At 36.0% G+C, this 20,000-nt stretch overlaps 1 protein-coding gene across 23 annotated transcripts in view; it reads left to right on the forward strand.

Annotated features, from left to right (window-relative positions):
- FOXP2 (forkhead box P2) overlaps nt 1–20,000 on the forward strand; it is a 577,535-nt gene that overhangs the window by 501,007 nt on the left and 56,528 nt on the right. For 11 of the 23 annotated variants that reach the window (XM_043495240.1, XM_043495195.1, XM_043495179.1 and 8 more), the window contains 5 exons: nt 3,315–3,452; nt 4,612–4,815; nt 6,345–6,501; nt 14,534–14,747; nt 16,454–16,558. In XM_043495240.1, coding sequence (XP_043351175.1) covers nt 3,315–3,452; nt 4,612–4,815; nt 6,345–6,501; nt 14,534–14,747; nt 16,454–16,558 — 818 coding nt within the window. The remainder of the gene's footprint in view (nt 1–3,314; nt 3,453–4,611; nt 4,816–6,344; nt 6,502–14,533; nt 14,748–16,453; nt 16,559–20,000) is intronic. The other 12 variants (XM_043495262.1, XM_038401503.2, XM_043495276.1 and 9 more) reach the window with 3 other exon arrangements.

A 20,000-nucleotide genomic window follows, 5' to 3' on the forward strand; every position in this document is an offset into this window, starting at 1 on the left:
GATAAATGAAGTAAAATCAAACTCCTTCACAATAGGGTTAGGGTGACCAGATGTCCCGTCCCGAATTTATAGGGACAGTCCTGATTTTTGAGTCTTTTTCTTATATAGGCTCCTATTGCCCCCACACCCATCCGATTTTTCACATTTGCTGTCTGGTCACCCTACAATAGGGTAAGCCTAAGCAGTCATGTAAGTTGCCATTATGGATTCAAATTTGAAGCTGCAGTAGCTTCCACAGTCACAGAGCCCAAAGTTTTCTAGTCTTCTGTAGTACTGTGGCTGAAAAGGCAATTTTAGAAAGAACAGAGCATATGGAAATTATTTGGTGTACTGTAATCTCCTCTGTATTGTATATAACTCAGAAACCTTGAGGACATCGTATAACAGGTCGTGGATGTAAAACAGATATGATGTGCTTCACATTGTCTTTTTTCAACTGCTCTTGGCATTTGTATTTGAGGTTTGTTGACTTGCTTGTATCGAGGGCTATTTCTATGAATAAAGCTAAAATTTGCCTCCATTTAATTTTTAAAAAATCATTCAGAAACACTAAAAACTACAGATATGAAAAGCAAACAAACATATACATAATTGTAGGCTAAAAGGGCTAGTTTTCCAATGTTCTGTAATCCTAGACAGTGCACTAGCAGCATCCCACCAAAGCAATAGAAGTGCAAGTCTATGGATCATTGAAGACTGTGAAATTTACCAATATATTACAATTACAGAAACATCTATGTGTAATAACTTTACAGTTTTGCAGATTTACCATGAAGATTAATGGGTATTCAATAGCTCTCAAAATGGGTAGTTTCTTAGCTGTAGGTAAATGGTTGTACACTGGATATGGTGCTACAAGTATTAAGCATGTTTGGATTCTCACTCAAAACATTTTAAAGGCCATATTTAATGTAGCTTTTGTCAGTTTCTTTGCTTCTGTGTTTTTATCCAGTACATTTTAAAAAAAGGCAAATTAGATTGTTTACTTCTAAAGATATAGTTGAAAAACAGAGAAAACTATTGGAATGGGAGAACTTATATGAAGGAATAAATTAACAAGGCTAGTCACCTAGAGCACAAACAAGTACAACCCCAACGAGACTCACAATGTACACTACATGAGCAAACAGAAATGCGAATTGTGAACTGGCAGGTATAGACAGTTCTTTAGTCCATAATACATCTGTCTCACAATCTGCTTCATATTATGAGTCAGATTCTTAGCAGTTTAAACCAGTAAACCACTCACGCTGAAGTTAATAGTGTTGTGCTGATTTACATCACCTGAGAATCTGGGCCAATATATCTATATTGGTTCAGGTGAACATGTAAGAAGAAGTGTGACATAGAGAGGGAACACAAGTATGGCAAGGCCTATGCCATGTGATATAGTTTATAGGTAATATATTAATGGATAGAGAAACTCCTCCAAGGTTTAAAGGTTAATTTAGTGGTTTAATTGTTAGAGGGCCTGCCTTTCTCTCTTCCTTTTCATTTCAGTTTGACTTATGTCAGTTAGATGGCAGCAGTGAAGCAAAATTCATGAAAGAAGGCAAATTCAGACCTGGAGTAAATAGCTGAAACTCCCATCAACTCAGGCTTGAATTTGAGTTCGTACATCCCAAAACTTTTTCAAACTGGTTTGTCTTCTCTCTGTGACTTCATAAACTTAGAACAAACAATGCTGTAAACAGACGCATCATTTTCAAAAATTACAACACTTCTAACCACTACTAAATAACTTATTGTAAGTGGATTGTGTTTTTGTCTCTGCAACTTTTATTTTACAGTAAGCATTTCTGAAATATTTTTATTAGAGTTATTTAACTAGGATCTATACACAAGAATATTAGACTTTTTCATTATTGCGGTCACTTTTACAATCACATAGTAATACATTTATATTCAAATTCTGTACATAGCATTACTGTAGCTTGTCAAGTGTAACATTCAACATTTTTAGATCAAAGTAAATGTGAACCAATGATGTTTTGTTTACTATTAGATGAATTGGGGTAATTTTACTATATTTTCTTATAAACTCAAAGTTCAGAACATCGTATTCATTCCATTTCCATTTTCTTTTATATAAAAGTTTTGGTTTGCACACAGCCGTCATCTTCCACAGAATAGATTATTTTACCAGATATGTTAGGAAAACGTTGATCATTAAGACACATTGGGATTCAATCTATTAATAATAATATCCTTTGCTGCTTTGCAAAGTACCATAATGTCCTGAGAACGTATGGCAAAACAATATTTGTATTAATGATTGCTTTTATTTACAGTAAAAGTGAATTGTTTTTTCTAGAAAAGAAAGTGATTGCTTTTTTCAAAGGTTGCAAACTTGGCACAGTGACAAGCTATTTGATTATGTACTGGTTAGTTGAAGCAACGCCATCAGACTGTGCATCTACAGCAGACGCTGAGCACATATCTCAGGCTCTTACACAAGGTTTCTCTCTCACACATAAACACACACCCTTGCTGTCTGCTTCTCTCTCTCTCTCTCTGACACACACATACGCGCACACACTGACTCTCATTGCACAGCACACAGAAAAGAAAGTGATACCCACAAAAGAACCTTGAACAAAAACATTCTCCAAGAGTTTAATGGACAAACTTTACATTGGCTCATGTGAAGATTTCCAAGCTTTTGCTTTTAAATCAAGAAATCCTGAAAAAATACAGTTTGTCCAGAAAGGCCAGGGTTCTAGGATAATGTCCCTTCTTTCACTGAATATATCTGTGCTGTTGTTTTTCTGTACAATTAACATTTACTAAAAGAACAAACCTAAGACGAAAGGTTTTCTTATATTTAAAATAAAGCATTGTACATACATTTTGCTGATCTAGATGTCTGTATTGTGTATGATGTATCTGTATTGCTTTCAGATGCGTAATTTTTTATGTTTGTTTTAGTCATATCTTTTGAAACAGTCTCAATAGGTTTTTCTATGCGTAACATTATGACACTTGGTAAGATGATTGATTATGAAGTGTTGAGAGCCCTACCGTGTGATCATTTATTTTTAAATACACATTTATGCTAGCCAATGTTTAAATCTCATGCAGTAATACATAAGAGATGTGAAACATAGAGCTTGAGTCTGATCAAATCTGATGCCTCTGGAAATAGAGTGCCACAGCATTGTTGTCTTAAAATAACAGATTTTTACTGAGACTGGAACTTTACAGTGATAAATACTATGGTCCATCTTTGGTACAAAATAAAAAAGAAGACATACAGCTGTTACGCAGATGAGCTAAAATGTGTGTGATGATGATATCTTCCTTTCTCTGTGCAGGTGCCTGTGTCAGTGGCCATGATGACTCCCCAGGTGATCACCCCTCAGCAAATGCAGCAGATTCTCCAACAGCAAGTGTTGTCTCCACAGCAGCTTCAAGCACTTCTTCAACAGCAGCAAGCAGTTATGTTACAGCAGGTAATGTGGGTTACCTGCTTTGGATTGTTACCATAACCCAAAGAAGTTTCTTAGGTATTAGCTGTGCTTGTATGGGACTGATTTTCTATTGTTTCATATTTCTTTGCTCAAGAAAGTATGAAAAAAATGAATGTTCAACTTCCTAGTCTTCAGATTTCTTACTGTGACTGCAAAAATGTATCAATCTACAGGCAAATTTGAAACATTAAATGCTGTGTATAAAATAACAGCAATGGCAGATGCGTTATGAACACTGAGCAAATCAGTATTTAAATTTTCATGTGCTTAGGCACATTTGAATTGTAGACTTGCCAAAGGAAGTGTAAATAGACTTGTAGATAATGGTTACTTTAAAATTCATAACACTTTAGTACTCCCTTTAGTCATATAAGTGGAATGTGCTTATGAAATTTGAACTTACCAGCTTGTTTCATTAAAGGTGAAAGTAAATTCCTTTGTTTATTTATTTTCCTTCCAAAAATTTGTTCCAATAGGGATTAGAAAAAGGAGGGATGATTACATTTCCCTCAAGACAAAACCTGGCAGCTAAACCAAGAATCAATGAAAATTCATGCTTACAGTAAAGACAGTGTCAGTGCTCAGTACATCAATACAACATGGCGTATAATTTCAACTATAGTTTGGGGTTGGGTTATGACAGAGAAAATAATGTGTCTGTTAATCTTATTTCTTTCATGTTTAAACACTTTGATATCTAGTATCATGATCATTACAGGCAATTCACCTTCAATTGCAAATCTTGCATCCTGCTGCACAGGCTGACAGATTAATTTTTTTTTCCCTAAGAAATCGACCATTTGTTTGGTCTAACTGACTTCTTGCAAGTGGTAGAGTACAGCTTCGAATTTGTTATATTGGATATATGAGGAATGTAGGTGTAATAATCTGGGGAGTTAATTTGGCTCGGCTGCATTCCCGTTAGAATATAGATTTTCTATACCCTTCTGTTTAGGATATTTTGGAATCTGCATTGGAAAATTTCAGAGCCGCCTTGGAAAAAAATGTATGTAGATCTGCCTCTTCAAATCAAACACATTTTTGTTATGAGGTGAATCTTAATGGCTACTCTACCATGTGCCAATCTAGAGGAGTTTAGGAGATTTATAATACTTGAAACTTTTGCCTTTATTTATTAAAGTCAAAATGGTTTATTCAGCAACAACTACAAGAGTTTTACAAGAAACAGCAAGAGCAGTTACATCTTCAGCTTTTGCAGCAGCAGCAGCAGCAGCAGCAACAACAACAGCAGCAACAACAACAACAACAACAGCAGCAACAACAGCAGCAGCAGCAGCAACAACAGCAGCAGCAACAGCAGCATCCAGGAAAGCAAGCAAAAGAGGTAAGAGCTGTGAAACTCGCTGATACAGATTAGCTTGGGCCTGAGAAGGGGCATATACGGGACAAGAAAAGTTTGAGGTCTTTTTTGAGAATGAGGTTCTTCCTATCAAAGATGTATTATTAACGGGTTTTTTCCCTGTGATTAATAACGGTGACAGTACAGTTCTGCCACTCCCTCCCATCCTTTTTTTTTTTTTTTTTTTTTTTTGGAGTATGGGATTTGAGGATTACAACCTAGTGCTGCTGTCATCTAATATTCACTAATGAATCACAGTATACAAAGCGCAAGCTGTGCGGTGGACAAAGTACTGATTATCTTGTATTCACAGAGAAGCTAAATTGGTGAGGGAACCTTACTTTCCTCTGTGGTACAGCTCAGAGAGCATGCAAATTTAGCCCATTGTTTAAAAAAAAATGGTGGAGCACAGATTTCAAAGTCGCAGGCCCCTGATTAATGAACTGCTACTGCAGGTTTGGAGTGGCGAGGAGAAAGTTACAGTTTGATGTGCTCATAAATCAACCTGACAAGCTGGTTTCTCAGGCCTAGCTTGCACTTGTCAGCCAACTGCATCAAATATAAACATAATACAAACAAAACATGTTGAAGTAGTTAAATTGATCAGCAGGTATCCTAGACGTTGTCTTCAAGCTGTCCATTATGCAAACGTACAGGAAACAGTTCTGACCTCCTGAGGCTTTGTTTCTGTTTGGATTTGTGAATAGAATTTCAGACAGCCATCAACTACAGAATAGAAATTGCTCCCTTATTTCTCCCGAGGCTCTGGGCAATCCACATGACTTGCTCCATTATGCAGTCTGTTTTCCAGTGAGCGCATCAGAAGTTTCTCTTTTCCCCAAACTAAAAACGAAAGGTCTTCCATAGCTGCTTGTCTTTCTCTGACATGTGACTGCCTTCTTATACCCCCTGAGTCTAAAAAAACTCCAGTTTGTCTTGTAATGCCTCACAAAATTGAAAAGTTGTACTTTTACTTATAATAGGCCACTTCTTTGTCTTGAATGTGGTACTGATTTTAATATTCCAACAAGAGAAGAGAGTGAGCTAACAGGCAAGTAAAATGAAGGCTACATCCCAGTTTACTAATAGATCACTGGAGACCATATTCATGGGCCACTGCGGACCGAACTTATTCAGTCGGAAAAACTGAATGGAACAATTGAATCACAAACTGTTGTAAAGAGTTACGCTTTTAGCATAGATATATTTGTTATCATCTGCCATGAGCTGATTTTTTTTTAATTTCTGAACAGCTGTTACCTACGTTCTCTTGACCCTTTTCTGCAGTGTATTATTAATTGTATTTTGCCTTTTTTCCCTAACAACCTAGTAGTTTGGAATAAAAAATAATGGAAAATTTCAGATGGTTCCACTGTCTGCATATTCTATAAATAATAGTATTATTTAATAACTGAGATGAAAGGGGAAACAAGTGGAGTTTACATTTTGTTCTTGCAGCCTTCATTGCAGACTTTATTCTCTGCTGTGTTTGTTTGTTGTTTTTTTTTTCCTAGCAGCAGCAGTTGGCAGCCCAGCAGCTTGTCTTCCAGCAGCAGCTCCTCCAGATGCAACAACTCCAGCAGCAGCAACATCTGCTGAATCTTCAGCGTCAGGGACTCATTTCCATTCCACCTGGCCAGTCTGCTCTTCCTGTCCAGTCTCTGCCACAAGGTATATAAACAACATATGACTCAACTTATTTCTAATTCACAACTTTTTTTAATCATTCCATTTTGACCTGAACTTCAGAAGTTTCCTTTTATTGCATTTAAACCATACTTTAATAATAAACTATTATTGTTAATATTATTGCACTACCTAGTTTTCTTGAGGCTGATAAATTTTACTACATGCTTTTACTAGAGAAAACTGCTTTTGAGTGGTTTTTCTTAGGTATAAAATGCATATTTATTAGTCTTATATGCTGAAAACAATTTCTAAGGGCAACACAATTCAAACACCATTGATTTACACTGAGGAACTACAGAAAACTGATTTAGCGAAAATGTAATCACTCCATTTAACATAAGTGAACAGATACAAGCAAGAGTGAGCAATTGATATAAAAATGGCTGTTTACAAATTTATTCTTTTTAAAGAAATAATAGTCGCCTATTTTGTGTAATTAAAAAAAATTGTTGTAATGCTAAATTGACTTATTTGCTGGAATTTGTTGGACCGAATCTTTATATCTCATGATTCCTTTTCTTCACCATCCTTTGAAAAACTTAAATATAACAATAATTTTCATGTCAGTAAATTGTGATGTCACTAATGGAGAATTGTGACTTACATATAATTACAAGAAGAGAATGTTTCAGAGTAGCAGCCATGTTAGTCTGTATCCACAAAAAGAACAGGAGTACTTGTGGCACCTTAGAGTCTAACAAATTTATTAGAGCATAAGCTTTCGTGGGGTACAGCCCACTTCATCGGATGCATAGAATGGAACATACAGTAAGATAGATTATATACATAGATAGATAGATAGATGGATACGCATACAGATAAGTTGGAAGTTACCATACAAACTGTGAGAGGCTAATTAGTTAAGGTGAGCTATTATCAGCAGGAGAAAAAAACTTTTGCAGTGATAATCAGGATGGCCCATTTAGACAGTTGACAAGAAGGTCTGAGGATACTTAACTTAAAGGAATAGAAGGGAATGGTTTTGGAAAACACTCTTTAAGACTTTGTCATTGGGACCAAGATTTCTGAGTGTAAAATGTTAATGGAAAATCTCCACCACTGTCACTAATACAGTAATGATTCAGTATTTAGGCATTTTAAGAGAAACGGGGGGACTCAGATTTATGAAAGGTAAATTTACTTAGGAATAAATACTGTGGGAAGGCCAAAGATTTCACATGTTAAGAACTCTATTCTGCCATCACCTATGTGGCACATAACTTTAGTTTTTGCTTACATTACAGAACAGAGATAAGTTATAGGTCTCTTTCACTTAAATTATATAATATCTGCTCTTTAGGACCCCTATCCTTCAATAAGTTCTCTGTAAGCTGTGTCCAAGTAGAGTTTGCTTGATTTATATGACACTTTACGTGGACATAAGGGTTCATTCATGAGGTACAGATTGTAAGACTTGAGACCTGGAAGTTAGATGAGCACAGCGGTAGTGTACTTCATACAGACAAAATGGGGACGGAACAATGTGGGGTAAGTGACAACTTAAATATAGTGTCCCAGCATTGCCAGCTGTCACAGTTTTGTTATAAATCTTGTGTTTTGGCCATTTGGCATTTTACTTAAAACTCCATGTCACTGAGTGCTGGCCTTGAGGGGGTCTACTTGAGGTCCAGCCTACCTGTGACAGCTCTGCTAAGGAGAATGAACCAACCCAGATCCACCTATTGATAGTTAATTGTCTAAGCAGTTGGGTAGCAGTTAATTAGGTAAGGAGCACCTGAGCATAATAGCATAATAAAGGCTTGTGAGTGCTCAGTCAGCAAGCCCCAGAACAGAGAGAGATCCTGAGGAGAGAGGAAGTTACGAAGAGCAGAGGCTTATGGAGAGAAGGAACAGGACCAGAGAGAAAGTGCTCCCAGGCAAGGGACTGGAGCAGCCCTGAAGAACTGGGGCTCCCAAGGCTTCTGGGCTTCCTGCCAAGAAACTGGGAGTCCTGGCTCCACACAGGTCTCCCAGGGGCTTTCAGTCTCCCAGCTCCACATCAGGGAGTCTGGAAATTCTAGCGTGGTGGGGCTTCCCCAGAGCTGTAGACCCCACAAGCCTGAGGTCCCTGGCTCTGAAACAGACCATATGGTGGGGCTGCACAGCATTCCACCAGGCAAACTGACAGGGTTCCATCAGAACCCTGCCTGAGATTTGGCAAAAGTTCGTCAAACACAACTCACTTTTGTGAGAAGTTTCGGGTTCAACCAACAGGCATTTCCTAATTAAACCTTAATTATATGAGAATCTCAGCTTTCATTTTTTTTAAAAAGCGTAAATTTCTAGCCTGTATGGTTACAGATAGATGCTTGAAAATGTGACCCAAGCACTCTGTAAAGGCTTAAAAACACAAACAAAAATAACCCCAAATTTACTATTATATTAAATCTCATGATTTTTACAATCTTGACTTATGATTTTTGAATGCTTCAGCTTGGCAATACTGATTTCTTTTTCAATAAAGCACCATGAGATTGGGGGGGTGGGAGTACTTGAAGTGAAATATCTCTCTGAACAGCTTTACTTTCTGCATTCCTCTCTTATGCCATGTGTTGCAAGAGGAATTCCTCGGGTTTTCCCTAACATTGAGCGATCCCCCTAGATTTCTCTAAAAACTCACACCCAATTACATTGATAGTCATATATAGAGTCATAAGACTGGAAGAGAGCTCGAGAAGTAATCTAGTCCAGTTCCTTGCACTCATGACAGGACTAAAGTATTATCTAGACCATTCCTGACAATAGTCTTAACACAACAGTCATTCACACATTTCTAATAGAAAAACAAATATAAAATAATACTCTCTTTAATGTTTTTCTTTTAATAGTTGTTTTAGCAAAACTATTAAATTGTGCCTTAATTCCTAATTCCCCCTGAGTATGCCTTCCTAGAAGGATTAGCTGTAACTGAACTAACAATGAAAAAAACTACTAAAGAGTTAAAATATTAAGGGGAAATGTCTGCATTTAAAATATTTCTGTAATTTTATCATCTAAATTAAGTAAACCTCTTTGCTTTGCATCTGTTCTGTGCTTTTGAATCAGAACAGATACTGGTCAAGGACTCCTCTTTTCTCTTTTAGCTCTGCTATCCATTTTATAGGGTGCAGGGCAGAAAAGGGATGGAGAAAGGAAATGCAGAAACATATTTTAATAAAGAAAACAAGGAAACTGTGGTTTAAAAAGTAAATATGGGGCTAGATTTAGGTAGGCACAAAGGGGCAGAGAATAGGCAGAGCCTTAACTCTGTGCACACCTCCAATCTGTTGGCCAGCATAGAAGAAGCTAGAAAGGATGGAAAGAAGGACTCTGCATCTTGTAAAGGGCTGTAGCAGATTATTTCCCTCTTTGGAGCAAAGAGTGAAGAAGATTAGGAATTGTGACTCTCAATCCAGGTTCTTTCCCTGGGCTTCTCCTGAGACAGTGCAGCTACATACTGCCCCTTAGACAAGGATGTGCTTAAACTACAGTCTAGCTTGAGTAATGAAATCAAAAATAATCAATTGTCAGTCAGATGAGACAGGCCTACATAGCAGTCACCCATATAAAACATCCTCATACTATTATCTTGAACCTGGGAGTTCTTCCTGCCCCTGGCTTAGAGTTAGTGAATATGGAATTGTGTTTCTTATGAAAATAAAGATGTCTGCACTTAACAAAAATCTATGTCATATATTTTCTCTTGTGGTGCAGAGTAAAACTCTCAGCACTAAAACTTGCTGGAAGAGAAGGAGTATATGTGGAATGCAGTAGAAAGACATTTTGTACTTCAAATGACTAACTATCTATGATACAGGAAGGACTCTACCCCTTATACAGAAGGGAATCCTCAATTACTATATTGGAAATTCCAGATGTCTTACACATCCATAAAATCCTTCTAAAGATTATTGGGCCCCTGTGTAATTCTCATGTCTAAGAAACCACTATTCACATGCAGTGTTTGAATATGGGGCTGGTGAATAGTTCTGCACTTAAATCCCTAACTTATCAATATAAAGATATTTGTTTCCATTTGGATAATACAAACTCTTTTATATGGATCATATTTGAAAGATGTGATAAACTGAATGAATGACTAGCAGATCTGAAAGGCGCAAGGAAATTCTTGTTTATAACTCAAAAAGATCAGAAAATATCCATTTAAAATACAGATTGTCAATGACAATTGCATAAACCGAACATGGTTTTTGCGTTCACTAAACCTAAATAGAACAACTTCCTAAATTTAACTGTGAGGGGGCAGCAGATTCAAAATGCTGTGATGCTTGCCCCTGAAAAATAGCACTTATGTTGAAGTATAACTTCTACCGTGTCATAACTAGGACATTTATAACATTTTCTAGATGTTCAGGTGCAACAAATAAGCTGTTAGAAAGAAGGTGTAATTTTAGCATTAACCTTGTAACAAGATACAGTCTTTCCACTATTGAATGCCTAATAAACTGTGTCTCACAATGAGAAACTTCTATATCATGCTACACTGATGCTAGTTAAATGCAGAAGAATTTAATATCAATATATATATATATATATATATATATATATATATATATATATATATATATATATATATATATAAACTTACTGCTGATCAAGCTATGTAGGAGAATTAAACATAGTCACAGGGATAGATTTTAAAATCACTAAGAACTAAATAAATAAAAAGGAGAATGGAGGAAGGTGAAGAAAGAGACTTATTTAAACTCTCCTCAAAATACCAAGCATTCTTTTGGGTCCAGTACAGTATTAAGTGACCTCATGCTCTATTAACTTCCTTACTTTTACATTCCTGTCCTTTCTCCTTTTAACATAAATGGTGCTGGGAAAAGGCAAATGAAACAAAGAAGCTCAAGGACACCTTGCTAAATACACCAGAGCCAGATATTTGGGTTCCCCAAAACCCAAGCAATATTGGCAGACCCAAAACTTACTGGAAATGCAGCTCAAACCACACCTTAGCTATAGAGCAGGTAGTGTAGGGCAGGAAGATGACCACTGGATGCCCAGGAAAGTGTTAAACAGGGTGGCACACAAAAGCCAGTCGGTTCGCTCGATCTCTCCCTCCACCCCACTGATTAGGCCAATGAGCGGCAGAAGGAGTTAGAGAAAGCTCTCCCCTTCACAAGCAAGTTTTCTTGTGCTTGGAATGGGGGAGGGACAACAGGAAGAAGAAAATGTCCCAGCACAGCCAATCTTATATTCTCCCCTCAGGACCAAAGAAAGGCCATCCACCTGCTGCTCCAATCAAATTTCCTTGCAGCTGAGAATGGAGAAGACATTTTCATTCAAATTTTTAAAAAAATATGTTTTTATCTTTAAAAAAACAATAAAAATGAGGAATTATTTCACTGACAGAGAGTTAATGCTGCAAGAGAAAGGGAAATATTTTAAGAGTGTTTAATGAATGATTTTTCTCCCTCTCTGAATTGACTCCATTACTGTTTGATTTGATCTGTGATCATCATATTAACGGATGACTACTTTTTACAGTAATTGCATGAATTATTTGCAGAGTTGCTGCAAACTACCTTATATAAACTGTGTAGTAATTACTTAACATCATTAGAAACAGTTACAACTATTGCTATCAGTGTCATGTTATCTCTTGTTACCCATAGGCCTGATTCAGTAAAAATAGTAAGTTTGATTTCCATGCTATACAAACTGTATAAACTCCAATTTTTGAGATGTACATCCCAAATCAACCTTTTTCCCCCACATTGTAATTAACCCAGAGCAACACGTTTGTTAGTATCTAAGGTAGAGAATAAGTAAATATAGCAATTATCATACAGAATAATGGAATAAAAAAATAAGATCCCAACTTCCATTCAGTTGGTTTCCAGGCTACCTGGACAACAAGATATTCCTGTGAATAACTAGCGAAGTGTGCAGTTTGGCTTCCATGGCTTTGCATGCTTCCTAATAAGATAGTTGTTTACAGATTTTGAAGAACATACTTTATTTTTCAGTGGGTTTTAAATTGCACCAATTTTTAGCAATGTGAGCTCATGTACATTCAATATAAAATATTAGCTAACAAAGAGCAAACTTGCTAAAAAGTCAGTGAAAAAAAATTTCTTTATCTCCTGAAAAGGAATCTCATTCACCCACTAAAGCCACCCGCTCAATCAAAAGCCTGAACGAATAGATGAACCTTTCATCATTCTCAGAAGGTCAATAAACTGAGCTTTGTTAGAACATTAGAACATTGAGGGAGAAGCTAAATCCAGAGTCAAAGGCCACCCACTGAAAACACCCTTCCTTTCCACCACGCAACTCTAGTTACTGTGAGCAAGAATGTTTTAGTTGATTTCAATTGTTGAGCTGATACGTAAAAGAGAGGTAGTTATGATAGCCATGACCCAAACCAAGCCAGTCTATATAGATCAAATCCACCAGTTCAACTGCATGGAAAAACAAATACCCAGAAATAAATTGGTAGGCAGTGCAATCTACAAAGCATGGGTGTGATAACAAAGTATATCATAAAAATCTCTGCTGAGTTAATGAGCTTTCTCATTCTGCTCTACACGTGTTGGAGTAGTTTTCAAAGGTAAACCTATCTGGTGGTGACAAAATCAACAGATGACTGTGGCAAAGTTTACATCTGAGAAGAAATGTCACAACCTCCTAAGTCAGATGCAGATGGGCATGGGAGGGGAAAGTGATCATATTCTTCTTTTACCGGTGTTTTGCAGTCCTTTCCTGCAAGCCAACAACTTGTGTTGGAAATTTCTATACTTTCTTACAAAATGTATGAGTGAAGGACAATACTTGACAACACTCTCTCTTATCATCTATAACTTCTATGGGCCAAACACAGGCACTGTAGTCACACAATCCTGACCACAAATGTAAGAATGCAACATATAAGAGATTTTGGTCTTTATCTCAGGCTGAATCCCTACTGTGCTCAACGTGGCTCACAATTGGGGGACAGGGCAAGGGTGGCTTTAAACCAGCTTTACAACTCTCCAATAATGGGGTTAATCAGGGACTAGGACATTCCCAGTCATATATTAAAGAAGCCTCAAGGATTCTCTGAATTATGCCAATGACCCCAGGAGAGACTGGTGAAGCTGAGGCATAGGGACACCCCTTTCTCCTAATCAGGCCCTCCAGTCTCCTTCCAATAACAGGGTAGGGAGAAAGAGTAGCAAAGGAGCTGCCATGATGACACTACACTACTTGGGGATTCATCCATTCAGAGTGAATCTTCAGGGGGCCAGTTGTGTTGCCTTTTTGGCTGATTGGGGGACAGACCAACTTGAGCAGTCACAGTATCGGGCCCTGTGTTGTTTGTTAGCATGGTTATTCATCCAAAGAATTGGTTTTTTTGCCCATTCAAACTACATTTTAAACTAGGTAAATTTTGTTAATTAAACAATGCTAGTTAATAGATGGCTGAAACTATTAAAGTTTGTCTTCACTGATTCACAGATTATGCCCTAACTTTAAACTTGTTGCAATCCCATTGATTTCAGTTTGGTCCATGAGTTCGATTTGACTTTCATTTAAAAAGAAAATTAATGCTTGCATCTTTAGTGCAATCAGATATATTTTTCTATTTCCATTTCATAGTTGGTTAAGCAGTACTTCTGAAGAGCTGAGTGAACTTTGGATCCATTGAGTCATGTCTTTGTATCAAGAAATTGATTCTACAGACAGTGAAAATCTCCTTTAAAACTCTCTTTAATAGTTGTTTTTCAAACAGGAGTTACCAGTTAGTCTTTGTAGTTTGCCCTCTTTGATCCTTGAACAAGTGTTTTAAGAAGATGCATAATCATATTAAAATTAGTGATGTTTTTTTAATTGACTGTAACACAAGAGAAAAGAGCTAAATTAATTGGGTGCTGGTAGAGGAAAAATGAAATTGTTTTACTACATGTCGATTGTGCTGGAAAAACAGCATCACCTTTATTGTTGGCATTAATCCATTAATAGCACTGAGCTCATTATATGAAACTCTTACTTTGTTATATTAGTGGGGCTCTCTTTCGTTTTATAGCTGGCTTAAGTCCTGCTGAGATTCAGCAGTTATGGAAAGAAGTGACTGGAGTTCACAGTATGGAAGACAATGGCATTAAACATGGAGGGCTAGACCTCTCTACTAACAATTCCTCCTCTACTACCTCCTCCACCACTTCCAAAGCATCACCACCAATAACTCATCATTCCATAGTGAATGGACAGTCTTCAGTTCTAAATGCAAGGCGAGACAGGTAATTCTGATGAGATTCCTACTGTGCTTATCATCTGACCTAAACTTTGCTTTTGTTACAGTTAGGATCATACCATAAAGACTGAGATCATTATTTTACATAATGAGTTGTATTATTTGAAATCACAAGTTTCTTCGCTACAAAATCAGAAAAAATACAGAATACTGAAGGTTGATGAACTAGTCATAATTTTTCCAATATGTTTAATCACATAGCATGATTTTCACCAAACACCTCTAATTTTGCAAGTGCAATTATGAGTACACAAATAATGTGCTTTCAGTTTTGCACCCACCGTGAACTTTTGATACTACTGGTGACAGTTAGATATCCAGTAGATACCGGTAATTTGCATGTGCTGGCTGGTATTTGTAGATGCAGATTTGTAGGTGCTTTGCAGGCAAACAACTACATTCACAGAATTAGAAGCCCTGTTGAGGCCTACAGTATTAAATCAGTCAAGTCACAGAAAGTGTGAGCAGGATATCTAACAAATTGAAGATGTAATTCAGCTTAAAGAGTCCATACACACTATTGCATAGTTAAATTTGTGCTGTTTAAAAAATATATATATTTGAAATTTTGAGGAAAGCACTAAAGAATAAATAACACAAAAGGCCAAATTTTGCACTTATGTGCACTGAAGTAATTCCATTGACTTAATTCACTGGAGTCATTCCAGTAATTACTGTAAATTGTGACATTGTAACACAGCAGAATTTGGCTCTAAGTGTTAATATTATAAATATGCCTTTTCAGGCTCAGTGTATAGATATTCTTGGCTCCTCCTTGTTACCTTTCAGCACTTAAAATGACTGATATTGATGATCTCTTATGTAAGGTAAATTTAAACTTGGCTATTACAAATTCTAAATAGTAAACAATTGTATTTTCAAAGAAATAGCCCCGTTCATTATTGTAACATTTAAAATAGGATAATTATAATTTGATAATGTCCAGGGTCTTCATCTGAGTATCAGAGCAGTTTTCTGTTAACTTTATTATTTCAAAAATGGAACATCTCTGGATACTTTTATGCTGTTATTTTAATTAAGATTAATGTGATGATTATATTTTGGAGAAGTTGGTTTATTCCTTTGGTAGCTAATACTTATCTCTGTGAGGGGGGAAAAAAAATAAACCTCTTTGATTATTCCATAAGGATAAAACTATTGCAGACTTTTATAAAAAATGACATGGAATATGGGCTTGTTTTCATGAAACCTAGAGCTGCTAATGGAAACAATGATTGTAAAGGGAAATATTTATTAATTTAAGTCCCTTAATATATAAACCCCCAGAAAATATAAAAGATTGTACAGTAACATTCACATTATTCATAAGTTCGTGCTGTCCATCTTAAATATTTCTTTTCAGAATTGATCATTTCTGAGTGTATTTTTTATTTATAGGTAAAATGTTACGCTGAGGTCATATGGCAGAATTAGCATATGATATTATACAGTCATCATATTTTTTTCATCCTTTATTAACAGTCATCTTTGGCTCTATTTCTTCTCTAATTGGAACATCATCTAGCCTTGGCAGTTGAACTATTCAATAGAAAGATTAAATTTTTCTGACTGCTCTGAGCTGAATTGACCTGTTTTGACCTGTTTGTCACTGATCGTAACCTGACAGGCGCTAGCAGCCTCCAACGATTATGGCTTTTGAGATTAATCTGATGCCGTATTCTTTTGCTATAGCTCGTCACACGAGGAGACTGGGGCCTCTCATACTCTCTATGGCCATGGAGTTTGCAAATGGCCTGGCTGTGAAAGCATTTGTGAAGATTTTGGACAGTTTTTAAAGTAGGTTGATTTTTATTCATTGGATAAAGGGGTTGTTTAAGGCTAAGGAATGATAAAGATGGCTAGCAAAATTCTACTGTAAAGCATATCAGAGTTCATGTGTACAGTCTGAGCAACTGGATAATCAAGGCCATCTGCAGACGGTCAAATTGTTATCCTTTCTTTCATGTAGAACACTTTTACAGGCCTTTCAAAAGCACAGTGTTTAATCCTATTATTATCCCTTTACTAAAATGGAGTCTTGGAAAATTTGAAGGGATGCTTTGGTTTTATGTTTGATAGCAAAGGTATGTAAAAAATACATTGTAAATTCGGATAGGTTGAGTAAAGCATATAGGTACACATAATATGTGCATCTGTGTGCAAACAGGATTTATGTGTGTGCAATATATAACAATGCACACACCGTTTTAATGTACCAGATGTGTCCATTTAACCCTTCTTTGGTAACTTTAGCCTTGCCTTTTCTCTTACATGTGCATAAGATGCATACAACTAAAAACACTTGAAGGGGTGGGTTTACATCTTTCAGTATTAATCATTAATGAAAAAACTTTCCAGTTGCAGTTATTAGTTTTCTAAATAGCTGCCTAAATCTAAATGTTTTGAAAATAGATTACATAGCTCTCTAACAGCTTAAAAGTACAATAGATTTTTTCCCCATTTATCAATTTCTTGGCAATTCTGTATTCCATGGTATTTGCCACAGAAATGCTGAGCCACTAAATATATTATGTTTATAGTGTGGACTGGGTTTTGTCAGAATAACCATATTATTTTTGGCATGCAACCGATCTTAATAGAAAGCTACAGATAGGTTTTTATAGATGAGTAACTTCATGGGCTGAGACTCTTACGTTGTCATGGTGCAGCTAACAGGGTGAATGAACTGTTTCATGCTTCATCAACAATTAAGTTAATTAGCTCATTTGAAATTGCACTGCTTTGTTGCCAGGATGTTGGAAGAAACATCAAAAAGATATGTTTACAAATGGTAGACTACAGGTTATATAGCAAAAGCACCTTAACAACAAGACATAAGAATTCAGTATCATAATAACTTTATAGCAGAATTACAGTGATAATTTTTGCGATGTATTTTAACTCCTTCCTCCATTCTTCTTACAGTTTTGCAGTTTCAGGGAAATAACTGATATTAACTTCTAAAGCTTACTTTATGTTTTCTCTCACTCTTGGTGAATGACTATTTATGAATACTTTACAGTGTAATTTCTAAAGCATTTTGTGCTATTATATAAAAATGATTTTGCTATATGCCATATCTGTTGTAGATTAAAGAAGTTACTCATTGTGAAGAATTTTTTTAAACTACTGTTAGTGATTCAATGAGAAAAATAACTATATACTTCACATGTTGTTGTAAGCATTATTGATACTAAGAATTTTAGGCAACTTAACTCAAGCTTTTTCCTCTCCAGGAAAAACTAATTTTTATAAAAACTTCCATCCTTCCAGGATATAGTGATGATAATTCTTGGGCATCCCTTTCACAGTCCTTCTGTTAGGTCTCTTGTTAAAGTCCACAGTCACTAAAACTATTTTGATTAACACTTTGTAGTGTTGGGTTTACAATTGCTCCTGGAAGATGTGGAAGAGACTCATAGCTTCCTGATTCTTGTGTAGAGCCAATCAGAGTTTACAGCAGTTCCATCATTTCATCCTATACTTCAAGAGAAAAAACATTGGAGAACAATTTATTATTTTATTTTTCCATTAAATTATAACTTTTGGTCTTCTATAACAAGTAAGAAATTGTAGGAATAGATGCAGCTGTTTGTGAAACTGAAATAGTCAAACATTTTGCATTAGTATTAAAATGTGAATCAATATGTAACCTGGCATTAGCTCCCTTAGTACCTTTCCATGCTCACACTAATGCAAAATCCCCATTACAATTAAAAAACATTTTTTTCAATTAAATATCAACTTTTAGTCCAAAGATTGACCATTTTTCCAACCCATTAACTTTATAGGGGATGACAGGACTAATGGCTGTAGTTATGAAGGCCTTGCTCTTAGTGTAATCTTCATTACAACATTGTAGGTTCTCTGACTTGAAACAGTATGATACCTGTGTTAATAGAGTTAATGCAAGTGTACTGTACTAAAATGAAATATTGATAGAGCACACTTCCCCAACCAGTAGTGTGTATTTCTATAATATGCTTATGACAAGTTTGAAGACCTCCTGGTTTATGAAGTGAACTCTAACTTCTTGTGCTCCGAACACAGTTCACCTAGAAGCTTGTGGGTTTAAAAAAACCCAGCTGTGCAGAGGCATCTGAGAAGGAGGATTAAGACAGAAAACACAGTGGCTTTGCTTCACTTTTGTGTAATGGAAAGGATTTGGGGTGAAGTGAAGAATAACTTACAGTTAATGACTGATAGTGATGAAAGGTTTTTACACCTTCATTTTTGTTAGCCAGTATTCAGTGTTTTCATCTTTGCAGTAATTTAAGATAATTATCTTTTTTGTTTTTGTGGAGATATTCAGACGCTGAAAGAAGTTAGACTTTGCATGCAGTGGAACAGATTAATAATATTTATAACATTTATGCTATACATTTTGGGAAACATAATATCATATCTTTCCTTTGATATCCTTTAACTCGGGACACCAAACCATAGTTTATATTTTATGGAGCAATTTTTAGTCCTGAAGAAATGGTGTTAGATTACAATTGTTCATGTGCACACAATCAGTTCTACTGACTATTCTGCAAAAACAACTGTTTTTAGCTCAAAATGTAAAGACAGATGAGAAAAGATCATTACATAACTGCAAAGAAGACGACAAGTTAAACAAAATACTAAACTTCGAAGAGAGGAGATTAAAAGAGTGCCAAAAATGTTTATGAAAATTTTGGAATTTTACTATAAAACAGGTGTTGACAGAAGCTAACCATTTTTCTGGTCACTAAGTAAGGAGCTCAGAAGATCACTAAAAGCATTTAATAGTAGTTCTTCATTACTGTCTTATAAATGTCAGAATGTAATAACATATGACAAAACTTCACTGTATTTTGTCTGCAAAATTAATTATCATTCCATTGGTCCTAAGTCAGTTTGAGTGTAGATGGATTTGACTTTTAGAGCTTAAACCAAAAGGTTTACAATATAACATTCCAGCCAGCAGACAAGTGTTCTTTAACCTGCATGCAGCAGACGCCAGCAAACAAAACACAATCTACAGTACAAAGACGGGTAATGTTTTCCTCTATAGAGACAGAATTGTTTGTGTCGGGAAAAAATCATGCTATAGAAGATATACCAGCTTGCCAACAGGAGAGATTACATTTATTATCAGAAACATGTGAGCACATTTAAAAGTCTACAAAGAATATTGACCAAACATCATGGAAAGAGTAATAAAAATAAAAGCATGAGAAGAAACGATTTGTTTAATGATACACAGTGCAGT

The sequence above is a fragment of the Dermochelys coriacea genome, chromosome 1 (assembly GCF_009764565.3).
Source record: "Dermochelys coriacea isolate rDerCor1 chromosome 1, rDerCor1.pri.v4, whole genome shotgun sequence".
NCBI lineage: Eukaryota > Metazoa > Chordata > Testudines > Dermochelyidae > Dermochelys > Dermochelys coriacea.